Source organism: Felis catus, chromosome B3 (assembly GCF_018350175.1).
Source record: "Felis catus isolate Fca126 chromosome B3, F.catus_Fca126_mat1.0, whole genome shotgun sequence".
NCBI classification, from domain to species: domain Eukaryota; kingdom Metazoa; phylum Chordata; class Mammalia; order Carnivora; family Felidae; genus Felis; species Felis catus.
Window position 1 is genome coordinate 145,467,425 of NC_058373.1, and position 21,245 is coordinate 145,488,669.

Genomic DNA, 21,245 nt, shown 5'->3' on the forward strand with positions numbered 1-21,245 from the left:
CCTGGATTATTCGTTTTTTGGGTGTTGAATTTGATAAGTTCTTTATAGATTTTGGATACTAACCCTTTATCTGATATGTCACTTGCAAATATCTTCTCCCATTCTGTTGGTTGCCTTTTAATTTTGCTGATTGTTTCCTTTGCCATGCAAAAGCTTTTTATCTTGGTGAGGTCCCAGTAGTTCATTTTTGCTTTTGTTTCCCTTGCCTCCAGAGACGTGTTGAGTAAGAAGTTGCGGCAGCCTCGGTCAAAGAGGTTTTTGCCTGCTTTCTCTTCAAGGACTTTAATGGCTTCCTATCTTAGGTTTAGTCTTTCATTCATTTTGAGTTTATTTTTGTGTATGGTGCTAGAAAGTGGTCCAGCTTCATTTTTCTGCATGTTGCTGTCCAGTTTTCCCAACACCATTTGTTGAAGAGACGGTCTTTTTTCTATTGGATATTCTTTTCCTGCTTTGTCAAAGATTAGTTGGCTATATGTTTGTGGGTCCATTTGTGGGTTCTGTATTCCATTCCATTGATCTGTGTGTCTGTTTTTGTGCCAGTACCATACTGTCTTGATGATTACAGCTTTGTAGTATAGTTTGAAGTCCAAAATTGTGATGCCTCCAGCTTTGGTTTTCTTTTTCAGGATTGCTTTGGCTGTTTGGGGTCTTGTCTGGTTCCATACAAATTTTAGGATTGTTTGCTCTAGCTCTGTGAAGAATGCTGGTGTTATTTTGGTAGAAATTGCATTGAATACATAGATTGCTTTGGGTGGTGTTGACATTTTAACAATATTGTTTTTTCCAATCTATGAGCATGGAATATTTTTCCACTTTTTTGTGTGTCTTCTTCAGTTTATTTCATAAGCTTTTTGTAGTTTTCAGTGTACAGATTTTTCACGTCTTTGGTTAGGTTTATTCTTAGGTACTTTATGGGTTTTGGTGCAGTTGTAAATGGGATCCATTCCTTGATTTCTTTCTGCTGCCTCATTATTGGTGTATAGAAATGCAGCTGATTTCTGTGCGTTGATTTAAAAAATTTCTTTTTATGTTTATTCATTTTTGAAAGAGAGAGAGCACAAGTAGGGGTGGGCGGAGAGAGAGGGGACACAGAATCCAAAGCACACTCCAGGCTCTGAGTTGCCAGCACAGAGCCCGACGCGGGGCTCGAACTCACGAACCACGAGATCATGACCTGAGCCGAAGTCGGACTCTCGACTGACTGAGCCGCCCAGGTGCCCCTGTGCATTGATTTTATATCCTGTGACTTTGATGAATTCATGGATGAGTTCTAGCAGTTTTTTTGTGAAATCTTTGGGTTTCCCATATAGAGTATCATGTCGTCTGCAAAGAGGGAAAGTTTAATTTTCTCCTTGCTGATTGGGATGCCTTTTATTTCTTTGTATTGTCTGATGGCTAAGGAAGGCTAGGACTTTCAATGCTATGTTGAATGACAGTGGTGAGAGTGGACATCCCTGCCATGTTCCTGACCTTAGGGGGAAAGCTTTCAGTTTTTCCCCATTGAGGGTGATATTCGCGGTGGGTCTTTTGTATATGGCTTTTATGATTTGAGGTTTGATCCTTCTATCCCCACTTTCTTGAGGGTTTTTATCAAGAAAGGATGCTGTATTTTGTGAAATGCTTTCTCTTCATCTCTTGAGAGGATCATGTGGTTCTTGTCCTTTATTTTATTGATGTGATGTATCACATTGGTTGTTTTGCGGGTATTGAACCAGCCCTGCATCCCAGGTATAAATCCCACGTGGTCATGGCTAATAATTCTTTTAAGGTATTGTTGAATCTGGTTGACTAGTATCTTGTTGAGGATTTTTGCATCTGTGTTCATCAGGGAAATTGGTCTGTAGTTCTCCTTTTTAGTGGGGTCTCTGGTTTTGGAATCAAGGTAATGCTGGCTTCATAGAAAGGGTTTGGAAGTTTTCCTTCCATTTCTATTTTTTGGAACAGCTTCAAGAGAATAGGTGTTAACTCTTCTTTAAACGTTTGATAGAATTCCCCTGGAAAGCCATCTGTCCCTGGACTCTTGTTTTTTGGGAGATTTTTGATTACTAATTAGATTTCTTTACTGGTTATCGGTCTGTTCAAATTTTCTATTTCTTCATGTTTCAGTTTTGGTAGTGTGTATGTTTCTAGGAATTTGTCCATTTCTTCCAGATTGCCCATTTTGTTGGCGTATAATTGCTCATAATATTCTCTTGTTATTGTTTGTATTTCTGCTGTGCTGGTTGTGATCTCTGCTCTTTCATTCTTGATTTTATGTATTTGGGTCCTTTTTCTTTTTGATCAAACTGGCTAGGGGTTTATAAAATTTTGTTAATTCTTTCAAAGAACCAGCTCCTGGTTTCATTGATCTGTTTACTGTTTTTTTGTTTTGTTTTGTTTTTTGGTATGTTTCGATAGCAGTAATTTCTTTTCTGATCTTTATTATTTCGTGTCTTCTTCTGGTTTTGGGTTTTATTTGCTGTTCTTTTTCCAGCTCTTTAAGGTTTAAGGTTAGGTTGTGTATCTGAGACATTTCTTCCTTCTTTAGGAAGGTCTGGATTGCTATATACTTCCCTCTTATGACTGCCTTTGCTGTGTCCCTGAGGTTTTGGCCTGCGGTGTTATCATTTTCATTGGCTTCCATGTATTTTTTAATTTCCTCTTTAACTTCTTGGTTAACCCATTCATTCTTTAGTAGGATGTTCTTTAATCTCTGAGCATTTGTTGTCTTTACAAATTTTTCCTTGTGGTTGATTTTGAGTTTTATAGCATTGTGATCTGAAAATATACACGGTATGATTTTGACCTTTTTGTACTTGTTGAGGGCTGATTTGTGTTCCAGTGGTGATCTGTTCTGGAAAATGTTCCATGTGCACTCAAGAAGAATGCGTATTCTGCTGCTTTAGGATGAAATGTTCTGAATATATCTGTTAAGTCCATCTCATCCAGTGTGTCATTCAAAGCCATTGTTTCTTTGTTGATTTTATGCTTAGATGATCTGTCCATTGCTGTAGGTGGGGTGTTGAAGTCCCTTATGGTATTATTGTCAATGAGTTTCTGTATGTGTGTGATTCATTGATTTATATTTTTAGGGCTTTCCACGTTGGGGCATAAATGTTTACAATTGTTAGATCTTCTTGGTGGATAGACCCCTTAATTATGATATAATGCCTGTGTTCATCTCTTGTTACAGTCTTTATTTTACAACCTAGATTGTCATATAAGTATGGCTACTCTGTCATTTTTTGGGGCAACCATTAGCATGATAGATGGTTCTCCATCCCTTTAGTTTCAATCTGAATGTGACTTTAGGTCTAAAATGGGGCTCTTGTAAACAGCATATAGATGGATCTTGTTTTCTTATCTGTTCTGTTACCATGTGTCTTTTGATTGGGGCATTTAGTCCACTGACATTTAGAGTGAGTACTGAAAGATACGAATTTATTGCCATTTTGTTGCCTGTAGAGTTGGGAGTTTCTGGTGATGTTCTCTAGTCCTTTCTAGTCTTTGTTGCTTTTGGTCTTTTTTGTTTTCCTTTGTCTTTTCTCCCCTTAGAGAGTCCCCTGTAAATTTTCTTGCAGGGCTGGTTTAGTGGTCACGAAGTCCTTTAAATTTTGTCTGGGAAACGTTTTGAATGACAGCCTTGCTGGATAAAGAATTCTTGGCTGCATGTTTTTCCAGTTCAGTACATTGAATATATTCTGCCACTCCTTTCTGGCCTGCCGAGTTTCTGTGGATAGGTCTGCTGTGAACCTGATCTGTCTTCCCTTGTAAGTGAAGGACTCTTTTTCCCTTGCTGCTTTCATGATTCTTTCTTTGCCTGAGTATTTTGTGAATTTGACTATGATATGCCTTATTCATGGTCAGTCTAATGGGAGTTCTCTGTGCTTCCTGGATTTTGATGTCTGTGTCTTTCCCCAGATTAGGAAAGTTTTTGGCTATGACTTGCTGACATAAATCTTCTACCCCTTTTTCTCTCTGTTCTACCCCTTTTTCTCTCTGTTCATCTTCTGAGACTACTATGATTCGGTTGTTATTCCTTTTTAATGAGCTACTGAGTTCTCCAGTTCTTACATCATGCTCTTTTGCCTTAGTTTCCCTCTTTTTTCTGCTTCATCATTCTCCATAATTGAGTCTTCTGTATTGTTAATTCACTGCTCTGCTTCATCCATCCTTGACGCTGTGGCAGCCATTTGAGATTGCATCTCATTTCATTTTTAATTTCATTCTGACTAGATTTGACTTCTTTTATCTCCGCAGAAAGGGATTTTATGGTTTTTTCAACTCCACCTAGTATTCTTATTATAGTGACTCTAAATTCTGGTTCGGACATCGTGTTTATATCTGTGTTGATTAAGCCCCTGGCTGTCATTTCTTCCTGTTCTTTCTTTTGGGGTGAATAACTTCTTTTCGTCATTTTGGAGGAAGAAGAAGAAGAAAGTAAAAATTAGGGGCGCCTGGGTGGCTCATTCGGTTAGGTGTCCACTTTGGCTCAGGTCATGATCTCGCGGTTCGTGGGTTCGAGCCCCACGTCGGGCTCTATGCTGACAGCTCAGAGCCTGGAGCCTGCTTCAGATTCTGTGTCTCCCTCTCTCTGTTCCTCGCCCGCTCGCACTCTGTCTCTCTCTCAAAAATAAATAAAGATTAAAAAAATTAAACAAAAAAGTAAAAAGTAAAAAATTAAAAATAGCACAAAAAACCAAATAAAAGAAGCTAGATCCTAGGTATGTTTGGGTCTTCTTGTTGAATGAAGCTTGCTAGAATAGAGAAAATAGGGAAAGAAAATAAAAAAAAAAGTAAGAAAAAGTTTAAAAATTAAAAAAATGTATGTCATAAGATAGAATAAAATGAAATGAAGAAAGTAAAGTAGAATAAAAAAATACGAAAATTTAAAAATATAGTAAAAAAGTAAAAATTACAAAAACAGAAAATAAAAATACATTTTTTCTCTTTCTGTATCCAAGAATAACAAAAGAAAAAGAGAAAATGAGTAGATAGACCAGCAAACAGAATGAAATCCGAATGAAATTACATCCAGTTTCTCCTAGAAGTCAAACTATGAAGCACTTCATAGTCTGTACACAGAGCCGGCCAAGAGACTTGTGATGTTCCTCTAGGACTTGGTTGACGCAGCTGGACAGGGTTGGTGTAGTGGCTCCATTCTCCACTAGGTGGCGTTGCTTAGCTTATTGGGGTTGATTGGTGTGGTGTGCATGCGCGTGTGTGTAGGTACGGGATGGGTGAAAACGGAGTCACCCAGCTTCCCAGTCTGTAGCATCAGAACTCTGTGCTCTCACTGACTGATCATCAGGTACCCCTCCTTTGTCTCTGGCTTCTGTCTACTCCGGCTTCGACACTGTTGGTGACCAAGCTGTCAGCCTGCCAGCCAGCATCTCTCTCCCGAGTTTTATCTCAGATGTGCCCATGTTTCCAAAACCCTGAGTTCTAAGGGCCCTGTTGCTTTGGCCTGCTCAGACCCTCTGGGGGAGTGTCTCACCGAGCAATGGCTGGGAGCTGGCTTGCTCCCGGGAATGCTGATGGCCACCGTGCTGCTGCAGAGGCTGGGAGACTGTGGCTGGGTGTTAGCCCGCCCAGAGAAAGTTCGCGCAGTCACGTAGCAGCAGCGATTCAGGGGTTATGGCAAACCGCAACGCACATCTGGTGCCAGTCTTCACCATAAACGTCCCTGTTCCAACACCAGCAAACGTGGCTGTTCTCTGGGGCCCACTGGGACCTTTCCCGGTGGGGAGGCCACACAGCCTCAACCAAGTGTCCTCCCAGCAGGGGAACTGCCTCTCCCCATGTGGCCCGAGGACCGTTGGACCTTGCTGTCTGCTCCCAGGGGATTCATCCTTTCCACCAGAGCACCACTAGCTGCAGAATTTCCGACCCTGCACTCCCCTGCTTATGGAGTGTAATGGTGTTGTGAAACCCTCTCCTTTTTCCTTTTTCCCTTTTTTGTTCAGTCTCTTGGGGCTGTTTCCACTCTTCTCTTTCTCTCCAGCTGCTTTTGAGGGGGGTGCTTTTCCTGTACTCTCCCCCCATCTCTGTCCTCTCTCCACAAAAACAGCTCTCTACCCTCAGAAGCTTCTCTCTCCCCCAGTTCACCAATCCATGCCGCGTACCTGCCGAGTTCTGTGGCTGAAGTTATGCAGATTGTTGTGTTAATCCTCAGATCAGTTTTCTAGGTGTGCAAGATGGTTTGGTGCTGATCTAGCTGCATTTCAGGGATGAGAGAAGCAGAGAACTTCGTGCTCCTCTGCCGTCTGCTAAACTGATTTTTAACTAAAGAAGTCATATGTCATGACAGCCTTAAGAAAGGTTTCAGGAGGGGGCACCTGGGTGGCTCAGTCGGTTAAGCGTCCAACTCTTGCTCTCAGTTTCATGAGTTTGAGCCCCACGTCTGCCTCTGTGCTGACAGCTGGAAGCCTACTTGGGATTCTCTCTTCCTCTCTCTTTCTCTGCCCCTCCCCCACTCACCGTCTCTGTCTCAAAATAAATAACATGAAAAAAAAGGAAAAAAGAACTGTTTCAGGAACATGGAAGTGCATTGGTTACCATGGGGGTGATGGGCTTGGTCCTTCTACGTGTCGTAGGCTTTTTGCACATCCTCACAGAACACAGCTTTTAAGTTTTTCTATCTTTCCAAGTCTTCTTAGTTGTTTTCTCCAGTTAATGTTCACATCTGTGTGGTTTTTTTTACTTTTTTAGTTTATTAAGATAATTTTGTGGTAAATTAATTTATGAACAATTTACGGATATTTATTGTTGTGTGTTCCTTTGTGTCTGTGTATTGAAGTTTGATGTTCTGTGTGAGATGGTTTTTATCGCAACTGGGTGATTTTTTTTTGTTCAGAGCGACTGTTGAACCATTGGTCACTTAAGCTTGTTTTTAATTACAAAAGCAATACATGTTCATGGTGGGGGTTCAGAGGCATGTGAGGGACTAAAGCAGAGGAGATGGTTCTGGTTACCTGCTCTTCCTATGCCCACAGGGCATTGTGGGTGCATGTTTGCAGTGTGTGTGTGTGTGTGTGTGTGTGTGTGTGTGTGTGTGTGTGTTTGCGCGCTTGCACACTTATAGATTGGGATCATGAAACATATATGGTTTTATGTCCTGGTATTTCTTTTTTTATGTTTATTTGTTTATTTTGAGGGGTGGCGCAGGGAGAGAGAATCCCAAGCAGGCCCCATGCTGTCAGTGAGGAGCCCAATGCGGAGCTCGATCCCATGACCCTGGGATCATGACCTGGCCGATTCAAGAGTTGGACGCTTAACTAACTGAGCCCCCCGGCACCCCTGTCCTGATATTTCTGTTAGTGGTTATCGTTGAGCATCCTTTCCATATCTTACTAGCCTTTGATAAGGTGACTCTTAATGAATTCTGTGTTTGATCCCGTAGATGTATGAGTGCTTTCCCAATAGTGTGCTTATTTTCCAGTGTTTTCACTGTTCTGAATGGCAGGAGCACTTCGAGACTTCGTATCTCCATGTGTTTTTCTTAGGTGGCTGAGCTGTACGGAGAATTGAAGAATCGGGTCTCTCAGTTCAACATGTACGTTGATTCGCGGCGGCCTGTCATCGACCAAGAATATGTTTATAAGCAGCGCTTCATCCTGCAGGTATGCTGGGGTTTCCTGGATATCTGTCCTGATTCTTTCTTCTTGCCAGGTGTTGTGGTTGAGAGCTCACGCACTCTGTCTTCCTGATATAAATCATGTCTCAGCAGAGATTTTAGGTCCGTGATGTTCATCCTGCTTTGGGGGTTAGGAAACATTCTTACCTTGCATAGCGTAGGGTTTCCACATCATCAGGCTGGTCATCCAGATCCATTGCTAATCTCCAGAGGCATGTTTCTATAGCACGCCAGCCATTGTTCCTGTTTCAGGAGGGGTCCTTGGTTTTTTGCTTTCAAGAAACTAAAAATGTTCTTCGTGTTATGCAACATATATAGCTATTCCCTTATACTGAAGATACTAACTTTGGAGGCCGTGATCAAGTTAGCTTGTTGGATGGGACCTTACGGGGATTGTGTGGAAGGAAGCACAGCCTAGAAAAGTGGCTACTGTTTCCACTTTGGGGTCAGGAGGAGGAGGACGTCTGTGTGCATCAAGCGCGTCGAATTGGTTGACGGAAGACGTCTGCAAACAGAATGATGCCAGAAGACGGTGTTTTTCTGGGTTTCAGATTGCTTTAAGGAGGGAGAGTCTTCTGTGAGTGTTTGTTTCGAATGATATTTTGATTGAAGAAGGGACTCTGCAGAGTGCTTTTTAGAAGTGCGTATTGGGGCGCCTGGGTGGCTCAGTTGGTTAAGTGACTGACTTCGGCTCAGGTCATGATCTCACAGTTTGTGGGTTTGAGCCCCGCGTCGGGCTCTGTGCTGACAGCTGGGAGCCTGGAGCCTGCTTCGGATTCTGCATCTCCCCCTCTCTCTACCCCTCTGCTGCTCATGCCCTGTGTCTCTCTGTCTCTCAATAATAAATAAATGTTAAAAAAAATTAAAAAAAAAATAGAAGCGCACACTGGATGTGTTTCTTGGAGTGTGGAGAGGTGCCCTTCCTATAGAGGGGAGTTTGCTGGGGAGCAGGTAGGAAAGCGTGCAGAGTCATTTGTGCCCTCACTCGTACTCGGCACTGTTTCCTAGCCCTCCTTCTGAGATGGGCTCCATGTCCTTTGAAGAAAGACTGTGTCTGGACTGCTGCTCTTTTTCCGGTAAAATAACCAGAATTGGGACTTTCGGCTCAGTTGGTAGAAGGTCTAGTTTTTTTTAATGTAAGCTCATTTTTTACCTTACAGCTGTTAACATCGTTCTGGGAAGAGATTTGTGTGTTGGTGAGACAGACTGATAAATAACGTTACTTCATGAACGTACAATTCTCTTCCAGGTTGTATTGGCGGGTGCTTTTTACCCAAATTACTTTACTTTCGGACAGCCTGACGAGGAGATGGCGGTGAGGGAGCTGGCCGGCAAAGACCCGAAGACCACCATCGTGGTAGGCGCTCCGTTTCAGTGTGGCCGCTACAGAACGTTGTGTTTCTCCAGGTGTTTCCATTGTTACAAGTACCTGGTGGATCTTTGCCTCTCACGTGGATATCAACAGCTTGTTTGACCTTTTCACACACATCTACTTGCCCTCAGTCTTGCTTCCTTTTTTGCAGACCTGGCCTGGAAAAATAGCCTTGAGAAGTTACATTATTTATGGCTAACTGATAATGTGCCCTTTTGAGGGATTTAAGACCCTTCTCCATAAGGTTAAGAATATTTAGTTAACAATTTCATTTTACACAAAGTGAAATGTTATTGGTTGTCAGATTAGGACTGTGATTTAAACTGATCCACAGAACCTGAATGCCCAGTAGAATCACCTAGAGAGTGTTTGTTTATTTTTAAATATTTCAGGGCTCCATGCCACAAAACCTGAACTAGAAGGAAAGGTCTGGAAATTAACATTTAAATAATATGCGTTTTCGGTGAATCTGATGCTCAGCCATTGGCATGGACCATTGGACGAACATTTGTGGACCGTTTGGTCAAACCTGAGCACGTGGAAATGTCAGGATGCACAGCTGGAATAAAGTACTTGGGAACTGGACTTTCACTGCACCACTCGGTTCTGTTATCAGTTTATACCTGACAGGGGGGTGTAAAGCCCTCGGTAAAGTGGCTGGCCTACAGTAAGCGCTCGAGCATGCCAGCTTTTTCCTGTTGGTAACGTCGCCACGATCACTGAAGGGAGCAGGCGCACGGGGAGGGTCACAGGCGACTGAGTGTTGTGGAGATCTGGGACGAGCCTGAACGTTGCTGGTGCTCAGGCTGGGGGCAGGCAGCTGAAGGGAATTTTAATGTAAAAAGTGGTCATTAGTCTCTTATCGCTGCTGGGGACTCTGCCCCTGTGGGTCTTCAGGCCGGACAAGGCTCTTTTGTTTGGCTTCCTTGACTCGAGATGTGGTCTTCTCCCCTGCCCCGTGCACAGCGAGAAGGATCCCGCGGGGTCCTTGTCAGGTTCCAGCTGTGCTTGCCACGAGTGGGGTTTGGGGCCAGACCTTTGCCCTCCACGCGCATTAGGAAGACCAGATGATAGCTCGCGTTGACTCAACCCCTACCTGAGAGGCCCTTTGTTACGCATTTTATATTCTGCTTCCCTGAGCCTTGCGCTGACCCCTCGATGTGGGGACTTACCCTCATCCTTACTTCTTGTGGTGGGTGAGTCCTGGGGCGATTCCATACCTTGCCACTGGACGCTTGACCCGGCAGCTCAGAACCGGGGCTTCTCGCCCCCCCCCTCCCCCCCCCACCTCTCGCGGCCTCTCCTGGGGCCTGGGACCGCTGGTGCAGGGGCCCCAGGTTTCCTGCCCAGCCAGAGCCTGGAACGCTGATCACCCAGACGGAGGGGAGAAAGCAAGCAGTCGGGGCCGGGAGGGGTTTGCAGCTCAGTGTGCTTGACTTGTGGCCACGGTGTGTGATGCCCCTCGGGCCCGTGGGGCAGAGCTCCTGCTGGTTCCCTTCGTGTACGTAGGAGGGGTTGTGCCAAGAGACGTGTTTAGTCAGCTTGCTTAAAGTAAAATAAAAAAACAGCTTTTTTTTTCCTGTTGGACTTTTGTATTTTGGCAGAGAAAGAGTTAGCTTTTATTTAGCATGTATTTATTATTGAAGCTTAGTTACGATGTAAAAGTCATTAGTCATTAGGTACACCTGTCCGTAGAGTCTACATCTTATGGTTAAAGACAGTAAACTATGTTTTTGTGAACTAAAATAATGTGTAGCGGCTTTAGCTTGTGAACAGTTATGAACATCATAACTGTTTCCTTAGCTTCTACGTCTGCTCTGATGCTAAAATACTAATACTAAATACTAATCCTGCTTTGTGTGTTACAGTTGAAGCACATTCCTCCCTATGGATTTCTCTACCATAAACAACTACAGTCTCTCTTTAGACAGTGTGGTCAAGTCAAATCCGTTGTATTTGATGGTACAAAGTAAGTATATTTTTGCAATCAACTGTAGTTATGAAAGAGCCGTAACGTTTTTAATGTTTGTGGGAACGAATCCTTAAAACTGAGTGTACGTAGAAATGGGTCTCTGTTCGGGCTGTTCCACGTGGCCGTGGAATGTGGCTTTGGTCTGTCTTGTTATCAGTCGCGATTTCTCTTCTGTTTCAACCGCGTGGCCTCCTAGAGCAGCTAAGCTGTGAGCCTGTGGGTCTGCTACCGACAAGGCCCGGTGACGCCCTGCGGTGCCGGGACAGTGCTCGGGGAGTCGCCTGTCCCAGTCGCCTGGTCACGGTGCATCACTAGTGATAGGTTACTTTGTAGGCCATGGAGACACCCCAGGATAGGGCCTCCCTGCTTGTAGTTACTCAACACAAGTGTGTTCTAATTATTTTTGGCAGACAAGTACTGCGGACGCTGAGTACGTTTCACCTCATCTGAATTGCAGGTATAAGGGCCAGAATGGCACGGCTCAGAGTGTCCCTTTGAGTTTTTATTTCTAGGAGGGAATGTGTGAAGAAAAGACTGTGGTTTTAAATTGATTTTTAGTTCTAACATTGGAGATTTTTTCTGGTGGTCTATAAATTGTTTTTATTAAGCTGATGTCAGTTTGGGTTAGTTTTTCAGACATTGTAAGTTCTGTTCCTGTGATTAATACATCGATTTTCATAACCTGACAGGGTCTCAATGCTGTCCACAGCGGTTACAGATTGAACTAGCTTAGCTTATAGTATCTCAAGTCTTCTTAAATATTCAAACACAAATTACACTGAAATTGTTTGTTGGGGGGGGGGGCACGAGTGAGCAAGGGGCAGAGGGAGAGAAACAGGGCTCACCTAAAATGAGGCTCGAGCTCACCCGACGTGGGGCTCGAACCCACGAACCATGAGATGTGAGCTGAGCCCATGTCAGGTGTTTAACGACTGAGCCACCCAGGGGCCCCTCAGATTACGCTGAGATTCTTCATCACGTTTACAAATCACTTATTTAAAACTGGAGCCACATGGTGAAGCTCTCTGTCCTGACTCCCCAGGCGTCATTGGACCTTGTTGGTAGCGGACCACCAGGCTCACAGCTTAGCCCCTTTAGGAGGTCACTCGGTTGAAAGAGAAGAGAAATCGCGTTTGCCTTGGCTCTGGCTCCAGTTGTGCGTGGGTGATCTTTGCCGGGTTTGAGTGGCCGGCAGCCAACAAGTCTGATCTTGTCACTGGGTTGGAGTCTGTGTCTGTTTCATATTCTTCCTGTCTGAGCCTTTTTTTTTTAATAGGTATTTTAATCCTATTTTACACGATTCCTTGTTTCTGGCTTTTTAGCCACAATAGTAATGTCATGTCAGTTATTGGAGGTGTAACTGTGCTCTTCTGGTTGTACCAGGAGCCGTCCTTGTGCATCGAGTGTGTAAGGACAAAGGATGACCCAAATCACTATTTGAGGGAGTAGAGGCTGTGCTCCTTATGGGGTCACGCAGGGCTTTCTTGAGCGAGGAAGTGGTGTCAGGCGTGAAGGGCCTTCGGGCACAGGTGGTAAGTTCACAGGCACAGCATCTCTTCCCACGTGGAGCTTCCAGCCTGGCGGTGGGGTGTCAGCTTAGTTGTGGGGTTCCACAGACATTTGTCCGTCTCGGACTGTCATCAGGGAGGCCCAGGTGGTCAGAAGACATTCTTTCTGGGGCTCGGAGCAGTCATGTTCACTTGGGACGTTCCGAGGAGGTGTTTGAGGTGGGCGGCGGAGGTGGCTGCTGGGGCAGGAAGAGGCGCTGCTCCCATAGGGGCCCAGCGTGAGCCCAGCTGGGTCTCTGGAGAGAGTGGGGTGCGCGCGAGGCCGGGGCGGAGGCCGGGTGGCCGGCAGCTGGTGTTGTGTCAGATCTGTGTGTGTCGTGGAGGTCGGGTGCTCTATGCCAGATGGTCCTTTGTGGCCACCTGGCCAGGATGAGGACGGATAGACGGGTGTGTGGAGACCCCCAGGTGTCAGAGCTGCGCCGTTTTGTAGGATGTGATCAGAGGACGGAGAAGAGGGGGAGCCTTGGCAGTCGTGTAAAGCAAGGTAACCCTTGACACCAAGGAGGCCACAGGTGAGACACAAGATCTCTTGGGCTTGGTTGTTGGTCGTGTGTACAGGACAAAGGGGATGGGGGTCCACGAGGGCAGGTCTTCCAGACTTCCAGACAGCATTGAGTGGGAAGGGGCCGTGAGGAGCGGCCCCCCGGCAGGAGGGGCGTGGGCGGGGGTCCCGTGGGCGGGAGTTCAGAATCTGCTGTAAGATGGGCATTCTGGAAGTGTGGCCTCAGTGTGAAAGAAGCTTTCTGAGGAGAAACTCAGGAGCCGGCTAGAGAAGGCGACAGAACAGGAGGGGAGCGAGTTGGGCACAGGCCAGTGCGCATGCTCAGCGGGGAGTCCACCGGGAGGCGGGGGAGGAGGGCGGTGGGGGGGTGCAGGAGGGCGGAGGACAGCTGGTGCTCCCGGGGCAGCGGGCTCAGGCTGCAGACAGGCTGGGCGCAGGGCCGAGCTAGGGGCTGACTTTCGTCCCTGCCGGCCCCTCCTCACCGGCTGCGTCCTTCGCGGGGCTCAGACGTCCACGTTTCCGTGACGGTACTTGGAGGGGTCGTAGGTCTGTTTGCATGACGATGATGTTTTGACCCAGGGCATTCGTGTACAAGCAAGTGTGAACTTGAAGCTTTATTTATCCCGGGAAATGCCAGCAGACGCCCTCAGCGCACGCTCGGTTCTCCTCTGGCAGGGATGTGGGAGGCCTGGTGGCGAGGGGTGTCCGCCAGCCCGCCTGGGGGGTCAGCCCGGTGCTGTTTGTGGAGGGGAGTGTGGAGAGACTGACCTCTTCTTGATTTTCCGTCCTCTGTGTTTAGTTTACAGTAAAATAGAAAAACCGTGGGGGCTCACGGAGCCGTCATCCTGTGTTTGCTGTGAGAGTCAAGATTCCTTGGCTGAAAGTCTCATTCGCACTTGGTGTGCGTCCTGTCCTTACGTGGGGGAATTCATAAGGGTGGCGCTCGGTTTTACCGAGATGACAGGTCCTTGTGATTTCTGTTTCTCTTAAGTGGGTAGTTTCATTTAAGGAAAACTTCTTAATTGTGGAATGAAGAGTTTCTGGTATTCTGAGGAGAGATGTAATTAAAAATGTCCATCTCATTTTGAGAGAAATTAATATGCATTCAGTTCTCCTTTTCAGGTTCCTGATGAACTGATTTTTGCTTTACGTTTGTGGAGCAGAGCCTTCGTGGAGTTCTCACGTAATCCGACAGAAAGGTTTAAAACTCTTCCCGCGGTGTACATGGCGATCAAGATGTCTCAGCTGAAAGTTGCCCTGGAGCTGAATGTACACTCTGCAGAGGAGATCGAGGGGAAGGTCCAAGGAGGGGCGGTTTCGAAGCTCAGGAACACAAGGTATTTTCAGAAGGTGGGCGGGCACCCCTGTCTGCCTGCTGTCACAGTCTCAAATACGGTTGTTGTTGCTTTTAAGGCTTATTTATTCTGAGAGAGAGCGTGTGGGTGGAGGAGAGGGGGGTGGAGAGAGAATCCCAAGCAGGCTCTGCGCTGTCAGCACAGAGCCTGACGTGGGGCTCGACCTCCCGAACCGTGAGATCGTGACCTGAGTCGAAATCAAGAGTCAGATGCCGAACCGACGGAGCCACCCACGCGCCTCTCATTTTCTCTTTTTAAGCAAAGTGGAGTATTCTTTGTGGTCAGCAGAGTGGATGGTGGGACAAAAAAGGAGATGCGTTGGGAGCACCCCGGTGCCGGCCCACACAGCCACCCCTTCCTCTTGACGGGGGCTCTCCCTCCAGCCTCGTTTGCTACAGGAAGGCTGAGCTGCCCGCGTGGCGGCCCCAAGCAGTGATACTCGGCACTCGGTAGATGCTGTTGGGCGTACGGATTTGTTTCTCTTGGACTGAGTTAAATCACCCTTCGGGATGTAACAGATGCCTTTGCTTTGGGTCACACTGTCCCAGTACCGTGTGGAGGAATTCTCAGTCATCATTTAAAAAAAAATTTTTAATGTTTATTTGTTTTTGAGCAAGAGAGAGCACGAGTGGCGGAGGGGCAGAGAGAGGGGGACACAGAACCCGAAGCAGGCTCCGGGCTCCGAGCTGTCGACACACGGCCCGACGCGGGGCTCGAACTCACAAGCCGTGAGATCATGACCTGAGCCGAAGTCGGACGCCCAACCCAGGCGCCCTCAGTCATCATTTCTTATTTGTGATCTTTTTGGTTCTGTGAGGACCTTGACAGGAATTTGGAATTGGTGAGGGAAGGAAGCACGTCCCATCGACAACTATTCCATGTTGAGGTTTTGATTCTGAGGCTCTGAAGGTGCAGGGAGTTGGGTCTGTAGCCCAGGGAGGGTGTGTCCTGCTGGGAGCTTTGCCTGAATCACTCTTAATAAGTGGGTCTGAAAGCTGGGCAGAGTTGGGTTAGAATCTCTCATAATTCTTCCACTTCATTCTAGAAAGAAAGTATTAGGAAAGGGGAATTGTATTTTTATCACATTTGTATTTCATGTCCTCAGACTTCAGCATTTGCTGTCTTACTGTTTTAAGAGATGAACTATGTCTCCATGGTTTACTAGAAAATCACCTGTGTGTTTTCTAACATTGAACCAGGCATGGATTCTCGTACTTTAGGAAAAGTCAAAGTCACTCACCTCTGAAACCAGAAGTTAGGAAATATGGCAGGTCTTAGAATGTGTGCCCTTAAAAGTAGGTCTTCTGTAAGAGTCTAGACCTTTAGAATACACCCCTGGGGGTGGTGTATAACCCCTGGTGCACGCTCCACCCCCCCTCCCCACCCCACCCCCACCCCCCCACCCGGGGCAGCTCGGGAAGCCATCACACACTCAGATTTGGGATGAAATCAAATTGTCATTGCCAGCTTACAAGATGTTCTTTTCTTGTGTTAAAATGGGTTTTTCTTGTATAAGTAATGGAATAGTTTGAGCAGTGACTTCACATATGTAAACGTGTTTTCTTTGTAACACCTGACTTTTATTGTCTTTTTTTCTTTTTCTTTTTTTTTTAAATCACATTACATAGGGTGAATGTGGACTTCCAGAAGCAGACAGTAGATCCTATGCAGGTCTCATTTAACACATTCGACAGGTCCCAGACAATTACAGATCTTCTCTTAACAATTGATGTCACAGAGGTGAGATGGTGTGTCTGAATCATTAGAGCTTTTCTGTCTTTTTAACCTAGGATTGTCATGCTGTAGACATGAAATAGTGCATGTACTTGTACACACAGACACACACATGCACACAGCCTGTGCACCTTAGTGATCTAGTAAATGTGGGTGGGCTTGCATTATTGTACTTGTTAAATGGAAATGGAACTGTAACAGAAAATGAAACACAAATATTCTAGAATCAAAGTCTAATTTTTAAAACGTTAGGTACATTTAAAATGCCACTCTGTCTCTCAAAAATGAATAAACGTTTAAAAAAATGTTTAAAAAAGCGGGGTGGGGGGCACCTGGGCGGCTTAGTGGGTTAAGTGTCCGACTTTGGCTCAGGTCATGATCTTGTGGTTTATGAGTTTGAGCCCCGCGTCAGGCTCTGTGCTGACAGCTCAGAGCCTGGAACCTGCTTTGGATTCTGTGTCTCCCTCTCTCTCTGCCCCTCCTCCACTCATGCTCTTTCTCTGTAATTATGTCATAAAAAAAGTTTAAAATGATAAAACATTAATTTCGACCTGACACGTGAAAATGTTCATTGGCACAGTGACACATGCCTGTATTACTCAGTTTATGTCAACAGAACTGCCATCAGCATCATCATTCTTTAAGGTGGTTTTTACTACTTTTTTTAATTGGATGTTTATATATTTTAAGAGAGAGAATGAGTCTCAAGCAGGCTCCACGCTCACATGGGGCCCAATGCAGGGCTGGATCCCACAACCCTGGGATGGTGACCTGAGTGGAAACCAAGAGTTGGTCACTCAACCGACTGAGCCACCCAGGCGCCCCTCCGTCTTAAAAAAAATTTCAGTGGAAATACATGTCTGCTTCCTGGTAAATCTGGCCACGCTTCATCAGGAGACTCCACGTAGAAACCTGGATTCCAGGCTGCTGGAAAACCCTGGTGGGTGTGGGTCCTCGCTGCACCTGGCAGCATGGGCGGGGGCCGCTCAGTGAGGCCGTTTTCGATGGAGCGTCTGCTCCTCCTCCTCCCGCTTGTCACTGCTCTCGCAGGGGCTGTGCCCTCACACCACACCCGCCCGCGCTGCCCCCGAGGGCGCCTGCAGACTCTGCGGACTTGGCTCACCCACCCGGGGCTGCTCGCGGGTCGGAGCCTCTCGTGGGTGAGCGTGCTGGCGAGTCGCACACCTGAGAGGGGTCTGTGACACACGTTTCCTCACCGTGGGTGACCCGCGAGCCCCGAGTGTTCTTGTAAGCACCTGTCAAAAGCCTGTAGGATCCCTCGGGTCGCAGTACCGTGTGTCTGTCCTGCCGTGTGGGCTTGTGATAACCTTTTTATAGAAATCGTTTCTGGAGGTCACCTCTGCTTTGTTTCCTTCTTTTTTAGGTGGTTGAGGTAGGACACTTCTGGGGATACAGGGTTGATGAGAGAACCTCCAAGATTCTGAGAAAGCTCACTGCTGAAATAAACCGACTGAAATTGGTGCCGTTGCCCACGCACCCGCACCCGGACCTGGTCTGCCTGGCGCCTTTCACTGATTTTGACCAAGAGAGCTACTTTCGAGCTCAAATCCTTTACGTTTCTGGGAATTCTGCTGAGGTGTGTTTTTCTGTAACTAATCACGCAGAGGGAAGCGAGGCAGACTTGTAGCAGCTTATAGAAGATCTTGTCTAATTTTAAGTGGAAATTATAAAATCGTTTCAGTTAGAAAAGTAGCCTCCAGGGGCGCCTGGGTGGTGCAGCCGGTTAAGCGTCCGACTTCAGCCAGGTCACGATCTCGCGGTCCGTGAGTTCGAGCCCCGCGTCGGGCTCTGGGCTGATGGCTCAGAGCCTGGAGCCTGTTTCCGATTCTGTGTCTCCCTCTCTCTCTGCCCCTCCCCCGTTCATGCTCTGTCTCTCTCTGTCCCAAAAATAAATAAACGTTGGGGAAAAAAAATTAAAAAAAAAAAAAAAAAAAAGAAAGAAAAGAAAAGTAACCTCCAAAGCAGTTATTCCCCTCAGCGACGTGTGGATTTAAGTTCCTGTCACGAGACTCCTGCGGTTCCGGAGCTCGAGAAGACGGTTGCGTGGCGTGTGACCCTGTGCCGAAGCGTGTCCTCTCCCCTCCTCCAGGTGTTCTTTGTGGACTATGGCAACAGGTCTCACGTGGATCTGGATCTTTTAATGGAGATTCCCTGTCAACTTCTCGAACTCCCGTTTCAGGTAAGGCGCGAAGTCCCTGCGGCCTCAGTGAGGAGCTGGGAAGGCCTGTGGAGGCCACGTGGCCTGTCCTCCCCCCACGGGCAGACGGGGCCCCGGACTTGGTGGGGGGTGGGGACTCGCCGTGTCACAGCGGCCCACGTCGGTGTCTGCCGTTCTCCAGAAACGTAGTGCCGCGGGCTTGTTGGCGGAGCGAGTTCAGATACGCGCGGGGTTTGGCGCTTAGCGGAAGAGGAGCGGTTCAATTCCGTAGCGTTTTGAATGCTGTTTCCGAGGGGTCTGGTCGTGTTGCGACGAGCCAGAGCCTGGGGGGCCCGGAGACGCACCCGCGCGCCTTCCTTCCGCACGGAAACCTTCCGGAAGGCGTCCTGAACTCCGAACTTCCGTTCCGGTAGAAGAGCAGCCCCGCGTTTCCTTTCCTGCGACGTCCTCACTTGCCCCCAGTTGTGTTTTCTGAGTATACACAACCCTTTCCTTATTTTTGGCGAAGTCTAGTCGACACGAGCTTGACGTTCGTTTCGGGCGCACGGCGTAGAGGTTCCGCCACTCGGCACCTCGTGCCCCACTCGCGCGGGCGCGGCCGCCGTCCGTCTCCGTACGGCACGATCGCGGGGCCGCCGACCGTGTCCCTCGCGCCGTCACCTTCTCTTCCCGCGACCTACCGTGTGACGGGCAGCCTGCCCTTCCCGCGCCTCCTCGGGCGCGCACCCCCCACGTCGACCTTCTCCGTCCGTCGGTCGGTCGGTCGGTCGGTCAGTGGGCCACGGCGTGTCTGGGAGGATTTTGACGAGGCCGCTGGCGCGGACCCCGGTTCGGGGCCGCCCGGCGGCAGCGTCCGGGGTGGGGGTGGGGGGAGCGGCTCGCTGGGTCACGGAAGCGGGTCAGCCGCGCCCTTCTGTCCCGTAGGCGCTGGAGCTGAAGATCCGCGGGATGCGGCCCTCCGCCAAGTCGCTGGTGTGCGGCGAGCACTGGAGCCGCGAGGCCGGCCGGCGCTTCGCCTCCCTCGTGAACGGCCGCGCCCTCCTCGTGAGGGTCTTCTCCGTGGTGCACGGCGTCCTGCACGTGGACGTGTACCGGTGCGCGGGGGCCCAGGACACCGTCAGCGTCAGGGACGTCCTCATCCAGGAGGGCTACGCCGAGCTCGCCGAGGAGCCCTACGAGTCCAGAGTAGGCACCTCCGTCCTGGTGGCTGGAGGGCGTGTGGCCGTGCGTGTGAGAGAGGGAGAGAGCCGGTGGGGGGGAGGGAGGGGCGAGGGGGGGGGAGAGAGATGGGGGGAAGGGAGGGAGGGAGGGGGGAGGACGGGGGCCCTGCTTTCCTCTCCCAGGATGCCGACGGGTGGACAGTCAGCGTGTCTGGCACCGTTTTGAAGGTCTAGGTTTCTTTGACACTAAAGCATGGCGGCTGGGCGTCGCTCTGTTGGTTTCCTATCATTAAGCTGTTTTTTCCTTCTTGGAATGAAAGTTAGGTATAGAAAGGTTTTCCATTTGGGGAGTTGTTTTTTCTGTAACGAAATCTAAGATTTAGCTCCCTGATGAAAGTAATTAATAAACGTTTGTTCCAAGTACTTCACATATTTCAAAATGATTTTCAACCGTTTCTTTCAAAATCCGTCCTGAAGCTATTTTTCTTGGTTGGAAGGCTTCAGAGATGCCACGTTTGAATCAAATGTCGAAGGCCATTCTTTCTCTTCTGTGGCGTCTGCTGAGGATGCAGGGGCTGGGATTAGGGAGAGCGGGGACCGGCAAGAGGGTGGTAGCCGAGAGCCGGCTAGGTTTTGTGTTTGGTTACGCGAAAGCCACTTTAGGGATTCTGGCGGTGTCCCCCGTGTGCAGCAGAGACTTCGTGTACGGAAAGTTCTCTTAAGAACTGTTTCTCAGTCTCTTCAATTTTCTGATGGCCGAGAGGTAGGGAAGGCTGATGAAATTGAACCTTAAATGAGTCCTGTCTTAATTCTTTTGTTTGAAATACTCAACAAGATTTTTTCCTGACCTTAAAGGCCTAGTAGTCAGCCTAGAATAAGGTCCTGCCTGTGAAGTACTTTGATTAGTTTAGAATAAAGTGCTTTCAGTACAGTTTTTTCTTCTGGCAAAATGAACTTTCCTTACTGTCTTCAGCAAAGCCACGAAGCTCTCAAGGGTCTCTGCTCCAAGTCCGTGGAAGACATAGCAGATATGTCTATGCCGTCACCCGTGAAAGATGACAAAAAGTACCTGATTCGGATTTTGTTGGAGAGCTTTTCTTCTAATAAACTGGGGGCTCCCAATTGCAAGGTAATTTATAGGAGTTGTTTTAAAATACAGCCTAGGGGCGCCTGGGTGGCTCAGTCGGTTGAGCCTCCGACTTCGGCTCAGGTCAAGATCTCACAGTCTGTGGGTTCAAGCCCCGCATCGGGCTCCGTGCTGACAGCTCGGAGCCTGGAGCCTGTTTCGGATTCTGTGTCTTCCTCTCTCTCTGACCCTCCCCCGTTCATGCTCTGTCTCTCTGTGTCTCGAAAATAAACGTTAAAAAAAATAATAATAAAAATAAAATACAGCCTAAAAACTTAAGATAATTTTACGTTTACGTGCTGAGTCGTAAGCCAGTGGTCCCGATGGGTTTTTCTCTTCCTGGTTTTTAATGTTGACGCTTTTTTGGCCGTGGAGCCTATGTTAGTGAGGGGAGAAGCCGGGCCTGGCGTAAAGAGGTGCTTAGTCTAGTTCTTGTGTTTCAACCAGCCTTTCCTAAGAAGGCCGCTGTGCCTGTTTGCCCGGGGGGAGAGGGTGGCGTAAGGGCTGTGGAGAGCGGGACCCCGCGGGGGTGCCCGCCTGGTGGGAGAAGAGCCCCCCCTCCGCCGCCCCGGGCCGTGTGTCCCCGGCGCTCCCTGCTCGGTTGGGCTGGTCTGGTGCGGCGAGAAGAATACGGTCACTCAGGTGTTGGGCGACATTTCCTT

At 47.9% G+C, this 21,245-nt stretch overlaps 1 protein-coding gene across 14 annotated transcripts in view; it reads left to right on the forward strand.

Moving 5' to 3' along the window:
• Nucleotides 1-21,245, forward strand: part of TDRD9 (tudor domain containing 9) — a 118,693-nt gene that overhangs the window by 73,536 nt on the left and 23,912 nt on the right. For 8 of the 14 annotated variants that reach the window (XM_045060596.1, XM_045060601.1, XM_045060603.1 and 5 more), the window contains 9 exons: nt 7,485-7,601; nt 8,865-8,972; nt 10,856-10,956; nt 14,139-14,366; nt 16,013-16,124; nt 17,503-17,715; nt 18,229-18,318; nt 19,222-19,527; nt 20,431-20,586. In XM_045060596.1, coding sequence (XP_044916531.1) covers nt 7,485-7,601; nt 8,865-8,972; nt 10,856-10,956; nt 14,139-14,366; nt 16,013-16,124; nt 17,503-17,715; nt 18,229-18,318; nt 19,222-19,527; nt 20,431-20,586 — 1,431 coding nt within the window. The remainder of the gene's footprint in view (nt 1-7,484; nt 7,602-8,864; nt 8,973-10,855; nt 10,957-14,138; nt 14,367-16,012; nt 16,125-17,502; nt 17,716-18,228; nt 18,319-19,221; nt 19,528-20,430; nt 20,587-21,245) is intronic. The other 6 variants (XM_045060599.1, XM_023256114.2, XM_045060602.1 and 3 more) reach the window with 4 other exon arrangements.